Source organism: Schistocerca nitens, chromosome 3 (assembly GCF_023898315.1).
Source record: "Schistocerca nitens isolate TAMUIC-IGC-003100 chromosome 3, iqSchNite1.1, whole genome shotgun sequence".
In the NCBI taxonomy this organism is placed as follows: Eukaryota; Metazoa; Arthropoda; class Insecta; order Orthoptera; family Acrididae; genus Schistocerca; species Schistocerca nitens.
In genome coordinates this window covers 879,482,615-879,507,227 of record NC_064616.1, presented here as the reverse complement: position 1 = coordinate 879,507,227, position 24,613 = coordinate 879,482,615, and the positions used below count along the sequence as shown (strand labels likewise).

General features: G+C 43.5%; 1 protein-coding gene across 4 annotated transcripts in view; it reads left to right on the top strand.

Annotated features, from left to right (window-relative positions):
* Window positions 1–24,613, top strand: part of LOC126249798 (osmotic avoidance abnormal protein 3) — a 387,840-nt gene that overhangs the window by 111,407 nt on the left and 251,820 nt on the right. For all 4 annotated transcript variants that reach the window (XM_049951488.1, XM_049951490.1, XM_049951486.1 and 1 more), the window contains exons 3-6: window positions 14,854–15,009; window positions 15,946–16,231; window positions 23,548–23,793; window positions 23,881–24,020. In XM_049951488.1, the coding sequence (XP_049807445.1) occupies window positions 14,854–15,009; window positions 15,946–16,231; window positions 23,548–23,793; window positions 23,881–24,020 (828 nt within the window). The remainder of the gene's footprint in view (window positions 1–14,853; window positions 15,010–15,945; window positions 16,232–23,547; window positions 23,794–23,880; window positions 24,021–24,613) is intronic.

Sequence of the window (24,613 nt, the reverse complement as noted above, 5' to 3'; positions counted from 1 at the left end):
AACAAACATTACATGTAATTTTTAACCTGTAAGAAACTTTTTGTCGTAGAAACCCTCACAAAATGATGAAAGGTTAAAAAAAAAGGCTCTGAGCACTATGGGACTTCTTCTGAGGTCATCAGTCCCCTAGAACTTAGAACTACTTAAACCTAACTAACCTAAGGACATCACACACATCCATGCCCAAGACAGGATTAGAATCTGCGACCGTAGGGGTCGCGCGGTTCCAGACTGTAGCGCCTAGAACCGCTCGGCCATCCCTGCCTGCGAAAGGTAAAAAGTTCGTCGCTTACCGTATTTTCGATGTTCATGCTGTAAAACTGCCGCGAAAACCACGACGTTTTAATTTGTTACCTCTTTACTACTAACAATATTCCAAACACATTTTGCTGACAGTGTTCAGGTATACCACTGAATGTACCAGCAAATTTGTATCATTGTACTACAGATAGTTCAGAAAAGATGACGTCATAAACACTGAGATGCGTGAAAAACTGCCGCATCATGCAAGACGTTTTAATTTATTACTTCTTTACTACTTACTCTATAAGCAGCACATTTTGCAGTTAGTATTCACGTATTTCGCTGAATGTACCTACAAAAATACATCATTGAACGACGCATAGCTCAGGAGATATAACGTCAAATATCGAGATGTGTGAAAGACTGTGGCGTCATGCATGACGTTATAATGTATTGCGTCTTTACTAGTAACGATATTCGCAAAAAATACTAAAAAATTGCGAATGGTACTGACATATACCACTCGATGCGCCTGCAAAATTATATCATTCTACGACATATAATTCAAGAGGTACGACGTCATATGCATCGAGCTGCGTGAAAATGAAACTGCAGGGTGAGACTCGCTAGAAATAAAACTGAAATATGAGTACAAACACATGTTAAATATGTTAAATGTATGTGAATATATTTGACATGTGTGTTCACGGACAAAGCCACGGATAGAAAGCTGATCCTAAACCCTTGGAACGATTTCAACTAAATGTGGTACACACATTAGTTACGATTTGGAAAGAAATACTGTTGAGGTAAGAACCACCAGTCTGGTATCGGGGTGATGGCGATAATGCGAAGAGAGAATGGGGAGAGGAGGCTGACAGGCAGAGAGGGGGAAGGAAGAGATAGACACAGATAGAGGGAGAAGGAGGTGAACAGAGAAAGGAAAGAGTGGGAGATGACATGGAGAGGGGCGGAGGAAATGGACAGAGAAGGAGGGTAGAGGAGAAGAGGGACAGAGAGAGGGGGAAGAAGAGATGGACAAAGAGAGTTGGAAGGAGAATATGGAATTAGAGGGGAAAAGAGGAGATGGACAGAGGGGAGAGGAGCAGGTGGACTGAGAGAGGGAGGGAAAAGATGGACAGAGAGAGGGGCAAGTTGAGAGAGGAGGTGGACAGATAGAGAGGGTGGAGGAGATGGAGGGAGAGGGATGGAGGAAGAGTTGGAAAGAGATAGGGACAAGGATGATACGGACTACTAGAAGACTGGAATACATACTTATCCGTGCAATGCTGGGTATTCAGCTAGTATGAAAATATTCTTTGGCGTCTATGATGGGTGTGTTGCGGTTCTAAGTCCTCCATCTGACTTTAATTTGCATATTTTATTTGGATTTAAATTTGCTTTATCTCATAAGGCTCTTCACAGGTCTAACAAGTGAAGTGTATCACCAACATAAATGACAAAATAAGCCCACACCGATACCACATTCACTGATGAGAGTGGTGGAGGGGCGTGGGGCATGCTACCCCGCACTCTTAATAAATCTCCTTTGCTATTGCCTTCCTCTGAGCTGTAAGGAAGGGCGAGCATAAAACCTGGCCCTGGCATATTGTTCACACCCCTCAAATAGCACCAATTCGACTCACTCCTCCTCTCTCTCTCTCTCTCTCTCTCTCTCTCTCTCTCTCTCTGTACATCTCCTCCTTCACCCTATCTCTCTGTCCACCTCCTCAACCCCATTCTCTTTCCATCTCCTCCTACCCTTCTTTATATCCATCTCCTCCTCTCCCCTCTCTCTGTCCATCTGCTCCTCTCATCTTCCTCTGTCCATTTCTTTCTCTCCATCTCTCTATCTATCTCCTCCTCCCCCATCTCTCTATCTATCTCTGCTTCCCCCTGTCTCTGCCCATCTCTTCCTCTTCCCTTTCACCATCCATCTACTCCTCTCCCCTCTCTCTGTCCATTTCCCCTCCCCCTCTCTCTGTCTGTCTTCTCCTCCCTGTTACTATGCCCATCTCCTCCATCCCCTCTCTGTCTGTTCACCTCCTCCTTTCCCTTCTCTCTCCACATTATCATCCTCACCGCAATAGGAGGCTGTTGGTTCTTACCCCACAATATTTCTTTCAATATTGTAACTAATATGTGTACCAAATTTGGTTGAAATCGTTCATTCATTTAGGATGAGAATTTTACCCATGGACTTGCCCACGTACACACATGTTAAACATCATTCACATATATTTAACATTTCCACACGTATTTGTACGCATATTTCAGCTGTAGCTCTAGTTAATTTCGCCCTGCAGTATCATTTTCATGTAGCTCTATGTTTATGATATCGTATCTCCTGAACTACATGTCGTATAATGATATAATTTTGCTGGTTCATTCAGTGGCATATGTGAATACTGTCTGTAAAATACGTCGCGGATACAGCTATTAGTAATGAAGTAATAAACTAAAACGTCATACTTCAAACAGCTGTTTTACCGTATGAACAGCGCAAATGTGGTAAACGATAAGCTTTTTTTCTTTCATCATTTTGGTGAGTTTGTCAGCGAGAAAAAGGTTTTAAAGGTTTGAAATTATGTGTAAATTTTGTTGCAACTCACTAAGTGCTCTCATTCTCAAATACTGGATGACGAAGCAAGGATATTCGCGCGTTGTGGGCTAAGCTGCTTTTCTTCCTCCAGCCACCACCCCTTCGATACGTTTTACACTGAAGCGCCAAAGAAACTGGTATATACATCGGTATTCGAATACAGAGACATGTAAACAGGCAGAGTATGGCACTGCCGTCAGAAACGCCTATACAAGAAAACAAGTGTCTGGCGCCGTTGTTAGATCTGTTACTGCTGCTACAACGCAGGTTGTCAAGATTTAAGTGGGTTTGAACGTGATGTTATAATCGGCGCACGAGCGATGGGACACTGCATCTCCGAGGCAGCGATGAAGTGGTGATTTTCCCGTACGACCATCTCACGAGAGTACTGTGAATGTCAGAAATCCGGTAAAACATCAAATCTCAGACATCGCTGCAGTCGGAAAAAGATCCTGCAAGAACAGGACCAACGACGACTGAAGAGAATGGTTCAACGTGACGGAAGTGCAGGCCTTCCGCAGATTGCCGCAGATTCCAATGTTGGGCCACCAACAAGTGTCAGCATGCGAACCATTTAACGAAACATCATCGATATGTGCTTTCGGAGCAGAAGGCACACTCCTGTACCCCTGATGACTGCACGACACAAAGCTTTACGCCTCGCCTGGGTCCGTCAACATTGACATTGGACCGTTGATGACTGGAAACATGTTCCTTGGTCGGACGAGTCACGTTTCAAATTATGTCGAGGGGGTGAACGTGTAAAGGTATAGAGACAACCCCATGAATCCATGGATCCTGCATGTCAGCAGGGGACAGTTCAGGCTGGTGGAGGCTCTGTAATGGTGTGGGGTGTGTGCAGTTGGAGTGATATGGGACTGCTCATAGGTCTAGATACGACTCTGACAGGTGACACGTACGTACGCATCCTTTCTGATCACCTGCATCCATTCATGTCCATTGTGCATTCCGACGGACTTGGGCAATTCCAGCAGGACAATGCGCCACACTACACGTCCAGAATTGCTACAGAGTGGCTCCAGGAACACTCTTCAGAGTTTAAACAATTCCACTGGTCACCAAACTCCCTAGACATGAACATTATTGAGCATATCTGGGTTGCATTGCAACGTGCTGTTCAGAAGGGATCTCCTCCCCCTCGTACTCTTACGGATTTGTGGACAGCACTGCAGTATTCATGGTGTCAATTTCCTGCAGCGCTACTTCCGTCATTAGTTGAACCCATGCCACGCCGTGTAGCGGCACCTCTGCATACTCGCGGGGCCCTACATGATATTAGCTAGTTGTATCAGTTTCTTTGGCTCTTCAGTGTAAGTGGAAACAAACATATGTACATAAAGACGTAAGTATATGTACATAGACGTACGTATATGTACATACACAACTGACCATTAAAATTGCTACACCAAGAAGAAATGCAGATAATAAACGGGTACTCTTTGGACAAATATATTACACTAGAACTGACACGTGATTACATTTTCACGCAATTTGGGTGCATAGATCCTGGGCATTGAGTCAAACAGAGCTTGGATGGCGTGTACATGTACAGCTGCCCATGCAGCTTCAACACGATACCACAGTTCATCAAGAGTAGTGACTGGCGAATTGTGTCGAGCCAGTTGCTCGACCACCATTGATCAGATGTTTTCAATTGGTGAGAGATCTGGAAAATGTGCTGGCCAGGACAGCAGTCGAACATTTTCTGTATCCAGAAAGGCCCGTACAGGACCTGCAACATGCGGTCGTGCATTATCCTGCTAAAATGTAGGGTTTCGCAGGGATCGAATGAAGGGTAGATCCACGGGTCGTAACACATCTGAAATGTAATGTCCATTGTTCAAAGTGCCGTCAGTGGGAACAAGAGGTGACCGAGACGTGTAACCAATGGAACCCATACCATCACGCCGGGTGATACGCCAGTATGGCCAAACACGGATGCGACCATCATGATGCTGTAAGCAGAACCTGGATTCATCCGAAAAAATGAAGTTTCGCCATTCGTGCACCCAGGTTCGTCGTTGAGTACACCATCGCATGCGCTCCTGTCTGTGATGCAGCGTCAAAGGTAACTGCAGCCATGGTCTCCGAGCTGATAGTCCATGCTGCTGCAAACGTCGTCGAACTGTTCGTGCAGATGGTTGTTGTCTTGCAAACGTCCCCATCTGTTGACTTTGGGATCGAGACGTGGCTGCACGATCCGTTAGAGCCATCTCGACTCTCGACTGCTAGTGATACGAGGCCGTTGGGATCCAGCACGGCGTTCCGTATTACCCTCCTGAACCCACCGATTCCATATTCTGTTAACAGTCATTGGATCTCGACCAACGCGAGCAGCAATGTCGCGATACGATAAACAATCCGACCTTTATCAAAGTCGGAAACGTGATGGTTCGCATTTCTCCTCCTTACGCGAGGCATCACAACAACGTTTCACCAGGCAACGCCGGTCTACTGCTGTTAGTGTATGTGAAATCGGTTGGAAAGTTTCCTCATGTCAGCATGATGTATGTGTCGCCACCGGCGCCAACCTTGTGTGAAGGCTCTGAAAAGCTAATCATTTGCATATCACAGCATCTTCTTCCTGTCGGTTAAATTTCGCGTCTGTAGCATGTCATCTTCTTGGTGTAGCAATTTTAATGTCCAGTGGTGTATAGACGCACATCTGTTTTTATAATATGTATGGATTAGGAACATGACAATTTTTAGATTAGATTAGATTAGTTTACGTTCCATAGATCCGTGCTGAGGAGATTCTCGTGGACGTGGAACACGTCAATTTTTTTTTTTTTTTTTTTTTTTTTTTACATAGAGGAATATAATTACAGATCTGTACATTAGTGTTGTGGACGGTGTGAGGTGGCCACTTGCTGCAATGATATAGAATCAAACAGGACCAGCAGGATCTCAGTCTTACACAACATTGTTCGAAGAAGTCTTGCAAATACCTTACCACATGTGGCTGGGCTTTGCCCTTGCCTGGATGCCTAAGACGTTCCTGATGTCACTGTTGCTGCTCAGATTCCCTTCAATATCTACGACGCGAGATCACAAGCTACAGCCAGTGGCGGCGCAAACCATCTCACTAGGCACTTGGTGCAATGTGTCGCTCACAATGCATTCTTCCTGACTGCGTTCACCACTGTAGCGTCTAACACGTACGCGGCCATCACTGTTCGATAAGTTGGAGCGCGATTCGTCCGAAAACACTACATTTTGCGGCTCAGCACGCCAATGACGGCGTTCATACGCCCATAGTAGGCTGGGACGTAGGTGGTTACTGGTCAGTGGAAGTAGACGCAGTGGCACCAGTCCGGTCCTCAGCAGACGGCGGTGAATCGTAGACGTAGAGACGTCGACATCCGTTGGCGTGCTCCAACATCGAGCCACCATTGTGGACTAAATGGTTTTGTCGGTTACGGTCGTGCGGACAAGTTGACGGTCAATACGCGCTGCGTCGTAGGCTACGGCTGGGGTCACATTGTGTGGCCAGGTACCACATCAGCGTCACTGTCGTAGAAGCCTATTCTGTTCCAGCTGCAACGTCACGGAGCTGCAAATTCATTTCACGGAGCTATCATTCTGCCCCATTCGCACTCATTCACATGGTGTCATTATGCCCTTTGACGTCGACGAGGCACACCGGCACTCTCGTGCACGTTTCCACTTACGTTGGCGGCTCAGGGCTGACTGAAGCGTTGATTATGACTCACTTGTCCCGTCAAGAGGGCGCTGCTGGGCCAACGTGCTCGCCATCTCTCTGCAATCTTAATCTGCCTTTACGTAAAGACAAACTAGAAGTGAATCCATTGTCTACATCTACATCTACATTTATACTCCGCAAGCCACCCAACGGTGTGTGGCGGAGGGCACTTTATGTGCCACTGTCATTACCTCCCTTTCCTGTTCCAGTCGCGTATGGTTCACGGGAAGAACGACTGTCTGAAAGCCTCCGTGCGCGCTCTAATCTCTCTAATTTTACATTCGTGACCTCCTCGGGAGGTATAAGTAGGGGGAAGCAATATATTCGATACCTCATCCAGAACCGCACCCTCTCGAAACCTGGCGAGCAAGCTACACCGCGATGCAGAGCGCCTCTCTTGCAGAGTCTGCCACTTGAGTTTATTAAACATCTCCGTAACGCTATCACGGTTACCAAATAACCCTGTGACGAAACGCGCCGCTCTTCTTTGGATCTTCTGTATCTCCTCCGTCAACCCGATCTGGTATGGATCCCACACTGATGAGCAATACTCAAGTATAGGTCGAACGAGTGTTTTGTAAGCCACCTCCTTTGTTGGTACATTTACTAAGGACTCTCCCAATGAATCTCAACCTGTCACCCGCCTTACCAACAATTAATTTTATATGATCATTCCACTTCAAATCGTTCCGCACGCATACTCCCAGATATTGTACAGAAGTAACTGCTACCAGTGTTTGTTCCGCTATCATATAATCATACAATAAAGGATCCATCTTTCTATGTATTCGCAATACATTACATTTGTCTATGTTAAGGGTCAGTTGCCACTCCCTGCACCAAGTGCCTATCCGCTGCAGATCTTCCTGCATTTCGCTACAATTTTCTAATGCTGCATCTTCTCTGTATACTACAGCATCATCCGCGAAAAGCCGCATGGAACTTCCGGCACTATCTACTAGGTCATTTATATACACTCCTGGAAATGGAAAAAAGAACACATTGACACCGGTGTGTCAGACCCACCATACTTGCTCCGGACACTGCGAGAGGGCTGTACAAGCAATGATCACACGCACGGCACAGCGGACACACAAGGAACCGCGGTGTTGGCCGTCGAATGGCGCTAGCTGCGCAGCATTTGTGCACCGCCGCCGTCAGTGTCAGCCAGTTTGCCGTGGCATACGGAGCTCCATCGCAGTCTTTAACACTGGTAGCATGCCGCGACAGCGTGGACGTGAACCGTATGTGCAGTTGACGGACTTTGAGCGAGGGCGTATAGTGGGCATGCGGGAGGCCGGGTGGACGTACCGCCGAATTGCTCAACACGTGGGGCGTGAGGTCTCCACAGTACATCGATGTTGTCGCCAGTGGTCGGCGGAAGGTGCACGTGCCCGTCGACCTGGGACCGGACCGCAGCGACGCACGGATGCACGCCAAGACCGTAGGATCCTACGCAGTGCCGTAGGGGACCGCACCGCCACTTCCCAGCAAATTAGGGACACTGTTGCTCCTGGGGTATCGGCGAGGACCATTCGCAACCGTCTCCATGAAGCTGGGCTACGGTCCCGCACACCGTTAGGCCGTCTTCCGCTCACGCCCCAACATCGTGCAGCCCGCCTCCAGTGGTGTCGCGACAGGCGTGAATGGAGGGACGAATGGAGACGTGTCGTCTTCAGCGATGAGAGTCGCTTCTGCCTTGGTGCCAATGATGGTCGTATGCGTGTTTGGCGCCGTGCAGGTGAGCGCCACAATCAGGACTGCATACGACCGAGGCACACAGGGCCAACACCCGGCATCATGGTGTGGGGAGCGATCTCCTACACTGGCCGTACACCACTGGTGATCGTCGAGGGGACACTGAATAGTGCACGGTACATCCAAACCGTCATCGAACCCATCGTTCTACCATCCCTAGACCGGCAAGGGAACTTGCTGTTCCAACAGGACAATGCACGTCCGCATGTATCCCGTGCCACCCAACGTGCTCTAGAAGGTGTAAGTCAACTACCCTGGCCAGCAAGATCTCCGGATCTGTCCCCCATTGAGCATGTTTGGGACTGGATGAAGCGTCGTCTCACGCGGTCTGCACGTCCAGCACGAACGCTGGTCCAACTGAGGCGCCAGGTGGAAATGGCATGGCAAGCCGTTCCACAGGACTACATCCAGCATCTCTACGATCGTCTCCATGGGAGAATAGCAGCCTGCATTGCTGCGAAAGGTGGATATACACTGTACTAGTGCCGACATTGTGCATGCTCTGTTGCCTGTGTCTATGTGCCTGTGGTTCTGTCAGTGTGATCATGTGATGTATCTGACCTCAGGAATGTGTCAATAAAGTTTCCCCTTCCTGGGATAATGAATTCACGGTGTTCTTATTTCAATTTCCAGGAGTGTATATTGTGAAAAGCAATGGTCCCAAAACACTCCCCTGTGGCACGCCAGAGGTTACCTTAACGTCTGTGACGTCTCTCCATTGATAACAACATGCTGTGTTCTGTTTGCTAAAAACTCTTCAATCCAGCCACACAGCTGGTCTGATATTCCGTAGGCTCTTACTTTGTTTATCAGGCGACAGTGCGGAACTGTATCGAACGCCTTCCGGAAGTCAAGAAAAATAGCATCTACCTGGGAGCCTGTATCTAATATTTTCTGGGTCTCATGAACAAATAAAGCGAGTTGGGTATCACACGATCGCTGTTTCCGGAATCCATGTTGATTCCTACATAGTAAAATGGCTCTGAGCACTATGGGACTCAACTGCTGAGGTCATTAGTCCCCTAGAACTTAGAACTAGTTAAACCTAACTAACCTAAGGACATCACAAACATCCTACATAGTAGATTCTGGGTTTCCAAAAACGACATGATACTCGAGCAAAAAACATGTTCTAAAATTCTACAACAGATCGACGTCAGAGATATAGGTCTATAGTTTTGCGCATCTGCTCGACGACCCTTCTTGAAGACTGTGACTACCTGTGCTCTTTTCCAATCATTTGGAACCCTCCGTTCCTCTAGAGACTTGCGGTACACGGCTGTTAGAAGGGGGGCAAGTTCTTTCGCGTGCTCTGTGTAGAATCGAATTGGTATCCCGTCAGGTCCAGTGGACTTTCCTCTGTTGAGTGATTCCAGTTGCTTTTCTATTCCTTGGACAGCGCAAATTTCGCATTCACATCACACTGCGGCTGTGAATATTTGTGGTTCTGTGATACTACCCTACGTAGTGATTTACAAAGTAAGTCGAAGCGATGAGTGCATCATTGTGCCTTGTTCTCATTTTGAGTAACACAGTTGCTCGCTTGATCATGGAAATGAAAAGTGGAATTTTAAGGGTATCCTTTCACAGACACTATTAGTCATCTCTGAGGAGAAAGAAGGCAGAAAAGTAAGACAGGCATCACGGTCAAGGTGCACGCCAAGAAATTCCAAAATGCATTGTTGTCTTTCCAGCTGTACTTATCGGTTGGTTAGCTGTAACACGGCGGTGCAACAACTATTTTACGTACCTACCACGCAAAGGTCATTGTTTCAGTCGAAAATAGATTACAAAAAAATGGCTAGAAGCACTATGGGACTTAACATCTGAGGTCATCAGTCTCCTAGACTTAGAACTATTTAAACCTAACTAACCTAAGGACACCACACACATCCATGCCCGAGGCAGGATTCGAACCTGCAACCGTAGCAGCAGCGCGATTCCGGACTGAAGCGCCTAGAACCGCTCGGCCACAGCGGCCTGCAGATCACAATTAGCATCTTCTTGTGTGCTGTTTAGGTTAATGACAAGTATATATAAAGAAGAACAGTACATAAACTTTTGGCGTGTATGAAATTAATTATTTGGTTTCTATTTTTAATGTTAACGTACGAAGTTCTATGGTAGTGTACATGGACTGTGAAATTTCTGGGATTAATAGAACAAGTAAAAATAAACATTTTCGCATACTTATGAAGGATGTCCAGATCTACGATAAACCGGAGTGCAATATAGCCACCACAAACTTTGGTTAAATTGCCTCATTTGGCTGCTAGGGCTTTCCGTCTTCTTCTGCATCACAAATCATTCCTTGATGGACGGCGTGACGTAAAAGAATTTGTCAGCTGATGGTTATCATTGTCGGCAGTAATTTTCTGAGAGCTGGGTGTATCAAAAGTGGGAGAGAGAGAGAGAGAGAGAGAGAGAGAGAGAGAAAGCTGTTAGGTGTTTCCACATCTAGAACTTAAAGAATTGCAGTTTTTAGATTTTATACATCTTTTCATCATACCATAGGTAGAGGAACCTTAATATATAGAGATTGAGAGGAAGACTCCTTTACTTGCGGTGATAACGAAAAATTGTTTCAAAAAATTTAAGCCGAAGAGGCTGAAATGTCCACCTTAATTTCTATATCAGAAGTGTGGAAACCTCTGCAATCGATCTCGAATTACACATAATGGCAGCCTGTATGAGAGTTTAATGTTCGAATAATAAACAGATCTTCAGACATCTTGAAGAAAATGGTTACTTTAAAACATTACAAAATCCTCCTTAAAACAACTTGTCCTATAGTCCCTAAATAGTAAGTTTACTCTTAGAGTAAAGGCCTGTTTCTGTTATTGACGTGTTGAACCTCCTACACATTTTCTTTGTCTAGTTTAGATCTTTTCTTGATAGGAAATGAATGCTATATTTGCTTACTGAATGCTCTTTGTAGTGTAAACAAAAACATCAAATGTAAAGCACGTGAGCGAAGCTCAAACTGACATGAAGAATATTATGAAGTGTATGTGTGTCCGAGTAAGTTATTTGAAATATGTGTGCTGTTTACACTGCAACAGCTTATACATTCCCCTGGAAGAGCATTAGGACCCATAGCAAGACTAACCGCCATCCACGGGAACGAATGCAAGTCTACACGACTGTTTCACCTTACATCTAACAAATACAGACCACATTAGGGAGTTTTTGCTATTGAAACAATATTTTAAGTGGCGCTAAATATTCAAACATTCTTTTGCTGTGTAGGAGCGGCCGACATGCTGCTGACGAAAGCCTTGATGCCATCGGAAACATTAGCAATCTGAAGATGGACATGATAGCATGCAACCGGTTGTAGCAATGAAATTAAGCTTTTTTACAAGTATTTGTGACTAAGTGCATTCTTCATCAACAATACTTAACGGTCGCGGAGTTCACGAGATGCAACATGGATAAAATAACGTATACTGTATTTGCGATATCCGCATGAACTTATCGACAAATGTTCATTTCATCACGATTCCTTATTATATCTCGCCACCAGTGTCCTACAGTGATTATAATTATTATTATTGTTTATTTCCGGAGAAATATGACTCATTGTAGCTATACAAATGTTCGGTTGAAGACTACAAAAAAAAGTGCCGAGACTTCTAGTCTTGACGCCTTAGCCGGTCGCTCTGTTGAACGGAGCGACCGGTGGGCGCTCTCGTAAAACTTAGAAGCTCGATTTCTCGAAAACGCCTGAGAAGCGTATCTTACTAGAGCAACATTTATTACGTCTAAGTAACATGGGCAAAGTCGCTCGCCTGACGGGTGTATGCTTCGCTTGTCAGAAAAGCAAGCGTTTTGCACGTGGTAGCTACTTTCCGGCTCCTTATACCAGCACAGTTCAGTAGGAATACAGACACTGTTTCCGTGTGGGGTTTTGCTAGATTTTCTTCCATCGGTAGCCTCTCCAGGTGGCGCGTAGGGGAGTGCCTCTCAGATGTGGATGGCATCGAAGAAATGAAATACCCACGTCGGGCTTTATGCAACTAGCCTGACATTAGGTAGCAGGACTTTTTTTTTCTTCTTCTTCTGTAGTGGTCAATCCAAGGATTGGTCTGAACAGCTACAATGGCAGCTTGTCTCCATTCTGTGCGTCTTTCAGCTTTTCTCTTCATTTCTTTATAGGTGTTACATCCCACATCTTTCACAATTTGATCCATGTACCTCAGTCGTGGTCTTCCTCTTGGTCTTTTTCCCTCGACATATCCCTCTATGATTGTGTTCAGGAGTCCTTTATGTCTTAATAGATGGCCTGTAAATTGCACTCTTCTTTTAACAATGAAACTCCAGAAGCTTCTCTTCTCACCTGCTCTTTCCAGAACCACTTCGTTTGTGACCTTGTCGATCCATTTTATTTTGAACATGCGTCTATAGCACCCCATTTCAAAAGAATTTAGCTTCTGGTCTTCCTCTGTCCCGAGAGTCCATGTTTCACACCCATAGCATGCCACACTCCACACATATGATTTCAAAAATCTTTTCCTGATTTCAAGGCTGATGCTCTTAGATGTTAATATGTTTTTCTTCTTGTTAAAAGCAGCCTTTGCTTGAGCTATTCTACTTCTCACTTCTGTCTTGCTCCTTCCATCCCTGGTAATATTACTGCCCAGATAAGTAAATTTATCAACTTGTTCAAGCAGTTCATCGCCTACATGAACTTGGACTTTCACTTGATCTTTTTTGTCGCATGCCATTACTTTTGTTTTTGCTTTATTAATTCTCATATTATATTCTTCACCCATAACTTTATCCATTCTATTCAGTAGGACTACAAGATCTTCTTCACTTTCAGCCAGGACAGCTATATCATCGTCATATCTTATCATATCTATTCGTTGGCCATGAATTACTACACCTGTCTGTGAGTTTTCCCTTACTTTTTCCAGTGCCTCTTCAATGCATACGTTAAAGATAACAGGGGATAGTGCGCAACCTTGTCGGACACTTTTCCATATCTGCACCTCTTCTTGTTTTGTCCGTCCACGGATAACTGCTGTCTCGTTTTTGTACAGGTTCCATATCATTTTTCTATCTTTATGGTCTATTCCTACTTTTTTGAGTACCTCAAACATCTTATCCCATTTAACATTATCAAAGGCTTTCTCTATTATTAGTTTTAGAGCAAATATTGCTTCTCTGGTTCCTCTATCTTTCCGGAATCCAAACTAGTCTTCGGAGAGTGTAGCTTCGACTTTTTGTTCTATGTGTTTTAGGATAATTGAGGTTAATATTTTAGAGGCGTGAGTAACTAGGCTGAGCGTCCTATAATTTTCACATCTTGTAGCATTTGCCTTCTTTGGAATGGGGATCATAATGTTTTTCTCAAAGTCTGTAGGAATTTTACCCTGCTCGTACATGTTGAAAACAAGATTATACAACTCCTGATTCAGTTTTGCTCCTCCAGATTTCAGAAGTTCGGCTGGGATATTGTCTATACCAGGCGATTTGTTGTTTTTCAATTTTTTCAGAGCTAGTTCAAACTCTTCCTTTAATATAGGTTCACCTATGTTGTGTGCATCTACTTCTGTTTCTTCTTCCATGATGTTTTCAGACAGGTCTGGTCCGCTGTACAGTTTTCCTATATATTGTTTCCATCTTCTTGCAACTTCATCATCGTCATCCAACATACTTTTAGTACTTAATAAAGTTAAAGTCAGTACAGCTATAGAACAAATACAAACAGGCGAAGATGACAATCATCGATTTGGTTCGCTTTCTGTGATGTGTAAAGCAAGGAGAAGCTACCAACATAATTTATCTCACTGCATAATACTTTCACTTCCACTTATAATGTTCCGCATTCATCTGTGCGATGTCATTAAAAACTAAAGCGTCACCGCTGCATTAATAATTATAGAAAACGCAAGGACTATCTGAAGAGACTGTCTGGTAAGTAAGGTCTACTAGATGTGTATCTACGATGGATCCATTCGGATCTCCGGCTGGGGATAGTATCAGAGGCCTTTAATAATCGTAAATGTTATTGTTATAATCAAGACAACAAACTTAAAGAAAAAAACTATATAAGAAAGTGGCAACATCAGTGAGATCACTGAAAGCTTGTGATTAAAAAACAAGTTGTGTGTATAAAATAGGAAACACAAAGGTTCCAAATCGATATTACGAATGAATGAAATAAAATAGGAAAATAGTGACCTTTTGAGTGATAATTTCCCTGTAATGTGAGGTGTATATACGAATGTGTTTCATACCTGTTAGAATTGTTTTCAAAGCTCTTTGCTTCCTATTACGAAAGAAATGTCATTAATGTATTTTATAGACAATCATTCAAACCTGTCATTCTAGTGTGTCATAACAAGTTTAACATTTAAGCAACATGCAAAATCAACTGTGTACTTTAAGTGATTATTGGTTTCAGTTCGTTTCCACGATGTTCTTACTGCACTGGCCGCATAATACCGACGTGACTTCGTTGCGTACCACTAATATTTACGATATCTCGAATTTAAGCAATTTTTGTTTTCATTTGCAGAACGTAGTGTCTATGGACAACTCTCAGGCCGAATGCAAACTTATTAACCCTGACGACAACTTCGCTCCACCAAAAACATTTACCTTCGATGGGGTGTACGACGTTAATTCAACAACAGAAGAGTTGTACAATGAAGCAGTCTATCCTTTAGTAGAGGTAGGTTTTTATTTCTCAAGACCTTCAAGTTTATTAGGATTAATTATTTTTATCGACATCTTATTTAATTATGATTTAGAACTGACATTTGTTTCCTTGAGACACATAGGTAGACATGATGATGTTATTTATTTCGGTGTGTTCTAACACTGGTTTTCCCTTCTTTCAAAACCAGTCATTTTGTGTTATTTTCTTCTTGTCTTTTATGTACAAGGAAATAATAACATTTGCTTTTCTGTCATACGTATTTGATTTCCTTATAAAGGCAGAGATATTGGTTTCGAGAGGAACAGCAGCTATTAATGCAACAACTGATCCTTTGTTTCCATCACAGCTGCGAAATGCTTCATTTCTATTCGATTAGAAGAATCGTTCACGACCACTATTTTTTTAAAACTTGAGTCTACAAATAGTAATTTACAACTGAAATAAACTTACATTCAAAAAAAATATTATTCCTCACACAAACATTACAGCAATGTGATTAATTGCTAGATCTTTCATGAAGAAATAGGAAAATTTCGGTGGACATTGTCCTTAGACCTAATAGCTATTGTAATAATTGCTATGAACTAGCTGTTGATGACAAGTAACTTTTATATCAATACACTGCCTTTAATCCGTCGATTATAGTTAAATAATTGTAGTCAATAGCGTAAGTCTACATTAATTAGTAACAAGTAATTAACAAAAAACGTGTAAGTAAAAACTGAACCATTTACCTTTGTTTATGATGGAACAGTAACGATTAAACCTTGTCTGTCATTACTAATACCAAAATATTCTAAATCGATGTGATCATCATTTAGTCTTCGTTTTTCTCTCTTAATAAGAAGGTACATGTTTCTTCGAAATGATAATTAGTAATTTATTTACAAATAATGTGATATGAAAACCCCTCGCCAGAACTAACATTCACTGTTCTGATTCTCGCAGGGTGTGCTGGAAGGCTATAACAGCACAATATTTGCTTACGGTCAGACTGGATGTGGAAAAAGTTTTACAATGCAAGGTATCTGCGAACCACCGTCGCAACGTGGGATAATTCCAAAATCGTTTGAGCATCTGTTTGAAGCAATATCTGTATCCGAAGGAACCAAATATCTTGTACTGGCGTCATTTTTGGAAATTTATAATGAAGAGATAAGAGACCTGTTGGGAAACGAAGTAAAACGGAAACTCGAATTAAAAGAGCACTCAGATAAGGGTCTTTACGTCCAAGGTAAGTTCTTAATGTGGCAGAATCACTGTTTACCAAGTAAAACAGTCAGCTATAGATACATAAGAACTACACTCATGCAGTTCAATACACTCCTACCAGCAACGTTAAAGATGTTCATATCACGTCAATGAACAGCTTTGTCACAACACTAAACAACCGCGGAATCCAAAGCCTTGCAGAAAAGTGAAACTAAGTTCTAAATACGAAGAAAGAGCAATAGTTAAGAAAGCGAACTCATATTTACGTGGAAGTGCATTCAAATCTCCTTCCAGCCATTACGTTTTCGATTATTCTTTGGTTCCCTTAATCATTTCAGACGAATGCCAGAATTGTTAAATGTCTCGGTCCGCCACACCGTTTTCATCTGCCAGTAAGTTTCATATCAGCTCACACTCCGCTGCCGAGTGAAAATTTCATTTTGGAAACATCCTCCAGTTGTAACTAATCCATGTCTCTACAATATCTTTTCTTCCAGGAGTGCTAGTCTGGCAGGTTTCGCAGGAGACCTTCTATGAAGTTTGGAAGGTAGGAGCCGAAGTACTGTAGGAAACAAAGATATGGGGAGTAGATGTGAGTCGTGATCGGGTTTCTCAGTCGGTAGAGCACTTGACGGCGAAAAGTAAAAGTCCTGAGTTCGAGTTTCAGTCCGATACACAGTTTTAATCTGCCAGGAAGTTTCCTATATATGTTCCTTTCCGCTTCCCGTGACTGCGACTTCAGTAGGCGGCATTCAGTCTCGTAGTGGAGTAGTCATAATGTTTTCGTTCAACTGTGTATGCCCATCAAAGCAGATATAAAAAGTGAGAGGCGTAGTTATGGTAACAACCATTTCCAAGTCAACTCATTTCTGGTCTCAGAAAATTGTGTGAGAAGTCAAGATATCGAGCTTCGATCACAGTTCCTGCAACAATTGTTTCCTATATAGCTAAATGCTCAGAGTTTTAAATCCTACTAAAGTGATCCATAGGACGCCATAGAATGAACATCCATGAGGGCTAACATATGTCCAGTTCTGAGATTTTATTTTTGTTTTCCTAAATGTGCAACACACATACAAATCCTCTATAACCATATTTACACTGTCTCAAAATATACGAGGGCGTGCTGAAAAGTAATGCCTCCGAATTTTGAAGCAAATATTCTTAAATATTCTTTTAAATAAAACAAAATTTATTCACATTCCACATCTGTATTCTTCATCTCTACATATTTATTTCTCAACATAGTCAGCCTGGCGACGAAAACATTTCTCCCCACGAGAGAACAGTTTGTTGATACTGTCACTGTAGAATGTTTGACTTTGTCGACGGAAACACAACCTCATCTCTGCTTGCACCTCTTCATCTCTATCAAAGTGAAGTCCTAGAAAGGGGTTCTTTATGTTTTGGCAACAGATGAAGACCGGATGGAGCCAAGTAGAGACTGTATGAGGGATGATCGGTGACAGTGAACACAAGTCGTCGGACTGTTGCAGATGTCGCAGCGCTCGTGTGTGTCATGCTGAAGGAGAGGGTGCTCCATGCGTGGACGAACTCTTCGAGTTCGAAACTCGATTTCAGCGCGCTGTTTCTCAAGCAGCGACATAGTTACGTTACACACCGCCACAATTAGGAGACCTCTAGCGGCAGAGGGCTGCAAATAAGACATGAAGGATAAACATGCAGAATGTTAGTAATGTTTGTTTTATTTAAAAAAGCCTTAAGAGTTTTCACATTAAAAAATTCAGAGGCATTACTTTCCAGCACGGCCTCATACTAAGACGAATCCCGGGATGTGAGACCTGAGTTTCTCCTGGCGTATACAACTTTCAAATAACTTCCGGGAATTCAGCCAGGTAACACTTTCAGCGACCGCCGATATTTCGGCGGGAGAACACCCCGCCATTCTCAAGGCAAACTGCAACGGACAGGCGGCGTACGTGCAAATTTAAAACCTCGGTTCTCGGACTGAAGTAGGAAAGATAACACACACACTGAACACTAGTGCCACCAAATATGACCAAAGTCACAACTATCGATAGTGAGACTACGAATTCGTAGGTGAGGTAGCATTGACTCTGTCCCTCTGTTTTTTTTGACAAGGGAGAGAGCCGGATTCCAAACAGAGTTTAAACAATAACCCCCATCCCTGTTAACGAGGTTGCTCGCTAATTTAATCACAACTGCCTCCTTAATAACACTGTCCCAATAGCTGGACGTGCATGCCAATATCTCGGTGTTATTATATAACATGGGGTGACCAGTATCCCGTATACTGCCTTTTTGCCTTACGTAGGAAACACTTCCAACAAGATCGGTCGTATTTTACGGAAATACGATGTGAAATGTGTTTTCCGACCTCCATCTAAAATTATCTAAAATTAGAGCGCTTTTGAGTTCTGTTAAGAATGATCTTGGTCTGCGTAAGGCGGGTGTATATCGTATTTCTTGTAGCTGCGGCATGGCATATATTGGTCAAACTATCAGGACCGTGGAGGACCGATGTACTGAGCATAAACGGCACACACGATTACAGCAGCCAAGTAGATCCGCTATTGCCGAACATTGCTTGGATACTGGTCACCCCATGTTATATAATAACACCGAGATATTGGCATGCACATCCAGCTATTGGGACAGTGTTATTAAGGAGGCAGTTGAGATTAAAGTAGCGAGCAACCTCGTTAACAGGGATGGAGGTTTCTGTTTAAACTCTGTTTGGAATCCGGCTCTCTCCCTTGTTAAAAAACAGAGAAACGGAGTCAGTGCTACCTCACCTACGAATTCGTAGTTTCACTATCGATAGTTCTGACTTTGGTCACCTTTGGTGGCACCAGTGTTCAGTGTGTGTGTTATCTTTCCTGCTTCAGTCCGAGAACCGAGGTTCTAAATTTGCACGTAGGGCGCCTGTCGGTTGCAGTTTGCCTTGAAAATGGCGGGGTGTTCTCCCGCCGAAATATCGGCTGTCGCTGAAAGCGTTACCTGGCTGAATTGCCGGAAGTTATTTGAAATTCTGGGATGGTTCCCTTGAAAAGTTTGCTGCCGCTTTACTTCCCCATCCTTCTTCATCCAATCATTTACTCCGTTTCTAATGATCTCATCGTCGATGCGACCTTGAACCACAAATTTCCTTATGTTTTCCGTCCTCACTGCTGAACAGTAACATGAAGAGTGGGGAGGTGGCATGTTGTTAATTTCCCAGGGTAATGTAGTTTCTCATTCTCTCTCTCTCTCTTAAATGAATTAGTAACTTTGGTATGATATTGGGAGCTGAACTATACGCTAACGGTAGAGGCACTAAAATCGGAATGCCATTCTTTATTTGCTCATATTGTTCCCCTTTCCTTTGCTAAGCGTGAGTGTTGAGTCTTTAATGTGCCTATGATGTTTGCTTTTGGCATGTAGAGTCTTGTTTCTACTGTTGGTGATGACACGGGGCGAGCGGATGAAACCTGATGCCGACACGTTACCTATTCCGTTGGATAGCACCAAGGGGTCAGCAGAACTTAACGTTACTTCCGACGGAGGAGTCACAGTCAAAATTGTCACATGCCTTCAATCAATGGGAGAAAGGAAGGAAGAGAGAGAAGGGTTTATCGTTTCGTTGACGTGGGGATAATTAGAGGCTGAAGACAAGTTCGGACTGGACAAGGATGAGGAAGGAAATCAGCCGTGTCCTTTTCGAAGGAGCCATAGCAGCAGTGTTCCCCTTAATCGTTTTAGGGAAATCACAGAAAACTTAAAGTTGGATGGGCATACCTTATCTCCAGGGAATAGGCTGAATTTTGACAGCAGATTTTACACTCTGTCTTCCTGCTGTTCCATACTTATTCCTAACAACAGAAAACGCTACACAGCATACAGACAGAACATATGTTAAAACGATGTGAATATGTATGCCCTCTTCTGGCGATCGCTACGCGTAATCCATTATACAAGAAAGCCGCAAATACGACACTGGTTAAATTCACTTGCTCGGGGTTCACAGTCATGTAGAATTTTTAAAAAGATATCATATGCACCGTTGACTATAATAAAAAAAATTACAACACTGTTTCGTGTGATCTGAGGAAAATAATATTTGCGACGTCGTGAACCGCAAGAGGAATGGACTAGCTGAATAAATTTTTGGAAATTTGTGGTAAGTTCCTATGGGACCAAACTACTGTGGTCATCGTCCCTAGGCTTACACACTACTTAATCTAACTTAAACTAACTTACGCTAAGGACAACACCCATGTCCGAGGGAGGACTCGAACCTCCGACGGGGGGAGCCGCGCGAACCGTGGCAAGGCGCCCAGACCGCTTGGGACTAACAGCATAAGTTCCTCTATTAGTGACATCCGTGTACTGTAATGTCACACTGATAATGAATGCCGGAGAATCAATATTCCGCTGCTTTGAGGTAGACAGCAAATCACAGGACAATAGTTAAGCTATTTTAGATGTCGGTGCCACCTTTGTGGGCTTCTATCAACTGAAACAAGCAAGGACGTCTATTCATTGATTTTCGTTACTGAGGGGCTTTCATTACGGAAACAATTATAATTGCGTGTCAAGGTTGAGGTTTGAGTATCGACGGATTTTCAGCTAACCTGAGACTTGTGTTTGGTGTTACGTATGCGGATACTACGCCAGTGCTTGCAGCATGTGTTAACAAACGATTAGCATTGTGTGTTTACCGAACAGTTCAGCGTCACCCTGGTGCGCTCCACGGAGTTTGTTACAGCGTGCCGATGATCGGCCGTATCTGTCGCCATAACAGAAAACTTTACGACCTACCTCGGAACTGCGCCTTTTGTCTCTGTCTACACACTCTAACCGATAATCTGCCAGATCCGCTTATTTAGCTTTCCGGCCTGATGATCCTTAACCGATTTGAATGTACCATTCGTTTCAATTTATAAACCTGGAATTTTGGGGCAAAAAATTTACCCACGCGGACACTTAAAGAAGCTCATATTAATACCGTACGTCACAAACAAAGAGTGCCTCAAAATGTACGCTACAACTACAATGTGTTATAGCACCCAAACTAATTAGTATATTCACACCATGTTTGGCTTATTTGAGAAAGTCACAAAGTTTTGTTTGTGTGCGGTCCCGGTTGTTGTGAGTAAAGCATAATGACAACGGTTCAAGAAAAGGCTCAGTGTGTAGTATGGCTTTTTCAGACCAAATTGGACACGCAGGTTCAGAGGAACTTCCAAACACGTACAGGAAGTAACCAGCATCGCGGACGTCGATATGCCGGTGGTACAGGAAGCCTTGATGTGAAGTTTCATACTGGACGACTTGGAACAAGTGAAGCCGGCACAGAACGGATACGGTTGGCGTTTCAACGTCCACCACACAGGTCTGTTCAGAGGGAGTCACAGGAGCTGCATATCCCTAGAGCGACCGTGCACCGTGTTAATCTCAGACTGTGCGAAATGTTTTAGACGAGGTGTTTCCAGATCGCTGGCTTGGCAGGGGCGGTCCAGTTCCCTGGCCTCCTAGGTCGCCTTACGTTACGCCAATGGACTTCTTTCTGTGGCGGAATGTTAAGGACAGAATCTACCAAACGCCTTTCAACCACATAAATGATTTGAGGAACCGAATCGTTGGTGTCATTGCCACAGTTGATGCGGATATGTTGCACCGAGCATGGATAGAGCTTGAATACAGACTGTATGTTGTGTGTGTCACCGAATTTCCTACCAATCACTCAAAGTCTGCCACCTGTTTTACCTACGAATGAACCTATGTGATTATTCCATTTTATATCCCTACAAATTGTTACACCCACCTGTTTGTATGCGTTGACTTATTTCAATTGTGACTCATTAACATTGTAGTTATACAGGGTGTTACAAAAAGGTACGGCGAAACTTTCAGGAAACATTCCTCACACACAAAGAAAGAAAATATGTTATGTGGACATGTGTACGGAAACGCTTACTTTCCATGTTAGAGCTCATTTTATTACTTCTCTTCAAATCACATTACTCATGGAATGGAAACACACAGCAACAGAACGTACCAGCGTGACTTCAAACACTTTGTTACAGGAAATGTTCAAATTGTCCTCCGTTAGCGAGGGTATATGCATCCACCCTCCGTCGCATGCAATCCCTGATGCGCTGGTGCAGCCCTGGAGAATGGCGTATTGTATCACAGCCGACCACAATACGAGCACGAAGAGTCTCTACATTTGGTACCTGGGTTGCGTAGACAAGAGCTTTCAAATGCCCCCATAAATGAAAGTCAAGAGGGTTGAGGTCAGGAGAGCGTGGAGGCCATGGAATTGGTCCGCCTCTACCAATCCATCGGTCACCGAATCTGTTGTTGAGAAGCGTGCGAACACTTCGACTGAAATGTGCAGGATGTTGGATGAACCATTCGCAGAAGTGTACCCGTGGAGGCGAATCAGCTGCTGATAGTGCCAGCACACGCTGTACATGGTACGGAAACAACTGGTTCTCCTGTAGCACTCTCCTTACAGTGACGTGGTCAACGTTACCTTATACAGCAGCAACTTCTCTGACGCTGACATTATGGTTATCGTCAACTGCACGAAGAATTGCCTCGTCCATTGCAGGTGTCCTCGTTGTTCTAGGTCTTCCCCAGTCGCGAGTCATAGGCTGGAATGTTCCGTGCTCCCTAAGACGCCGATCAATTGCTTCGAACGTCTTCCTGTCGGGACACCTTCGTTCTGGAAATCTGTCTCGATACAAACGTACCGCGCCACGACTATTGCCCCGTGCTAATCCATACATCAAATGGGCATCTACCAACTCCGCACTTGTAAACATTGCAGTGACTGCAAAACCACGTTCGTGATGAACACTAACCTGTTGATGCTACGTACTGATGTTCTTGATGCTAGTACTGTAGAGCAATGAGTCGCATGTCAACACAAGCATCGAAGTCAACATTACCTTCCTTCAATTGGGCCAACTGGCGGTGAATCGAGGACGTACAGTACATACTGACGAAACTAAAATAAGCTCTGACATGGAAATTAAGCGTTTCCGGACACATGTCCACATAACATATTTTCTTTATTTGTGTGTGAGGAATGTTTCCTGAAAGTTTGGCCGTACCTTTTTGTAACACCCTGTATAATACTATGTTTTTGCGCTTTGTTGAGTGCATAATTTCACATTTATTAACATTTAAAACAAGTTGCTGTTATTGACAATATCTGACCAGATATTTGTTCAACTTTTTTCAGATAATTCTTCATTATAGATAACAGCATCATCTGAAATATGTCTGAGGTTACTGTTAAGATTGGCTACTTCTGTAACTAAATAAGTAGAACTGTGAACATATCGTAGGGTTTTGAACTTGCAGATCTGTCGCTTCATCCTGTTCAGAGCGTTTCTGAGAGCGAGCAGCTGATGGCGAGGGGCTGGAAGAACCGCGCCACGGGCGCTACGCTCATGAACGCCGATTCGTCGCGATCGCATTCCATATTTAGTATCCAGCTGGAAATGATGCCAGTGAGTGCATTGGAATGTGACCTCCCAGTCAACAAAGTGCGGAAAGGAAAGTTAAATCTAGTCGATTTAGCTGGAAGTGAAAGACAATCTAAAACAGGTGAGCCAGCAACTAGTTTTATTAGCAATTTCTGTGGTGATTTTATATTTAACTCATATTCCATCCATGCGTTTTTATCTGTTTAAGGGGCTGCTGGAGACCGACTTAAAGAAGCAATCAAAATTAATCTCTCGTTAACAGCTCTCGGTCATGTGATATCAGCATTAGTCGATGGAAAGTCAACGCATATTCCGTACCGAGACTCCAAGCTTACGAGATTACTCCAGGTAAGCGAGGTTTCTCTCTGGTGAAAAGCAGTTGCTAAGACTTTATGATTACATGCAATCAGTTTTTCGATTAATTCATCTTTTTATACAACAGAGTCACTTTAACGTAAGCAACGTTAACGTTTGTTAATAATCTCAGGCGATGGAACATACGATGTCTATGATCACGTCTTTTTCAATCGGTTTTATAGTTCAAAGGTAATTATCATATCTCTGACAAGGGAACCTCCCCATCGCACCCCCCTCAGATTTAGTTATAAGTTGGCACAGTGGATAGGCCTTGAAAAACTGAACACAGATCAATCGAGAAAACAGGAAGAAGTTGCGTGGAACTATGAAAAAATTAGTAAAATATACAAACTAAGTAGTCCATGCGAAGATAGGCAACATCAAGAACACTAGGAGTCAAGGAGCGCCGTGACCCGTGGTTAGCGAGAGCAGCTACGGAACGAGAGGTCGTAGGTTCAAGTCATCCCTCCAGCGAAAAGTTTAATTTTTTATTTTCTGTTTACGTGACAAACTCTTATGTTTTCATCACTTTTTTGGGAGTGATTATCACATCCACAAGAAAACCTAAATCGGGCAAGGTAGAA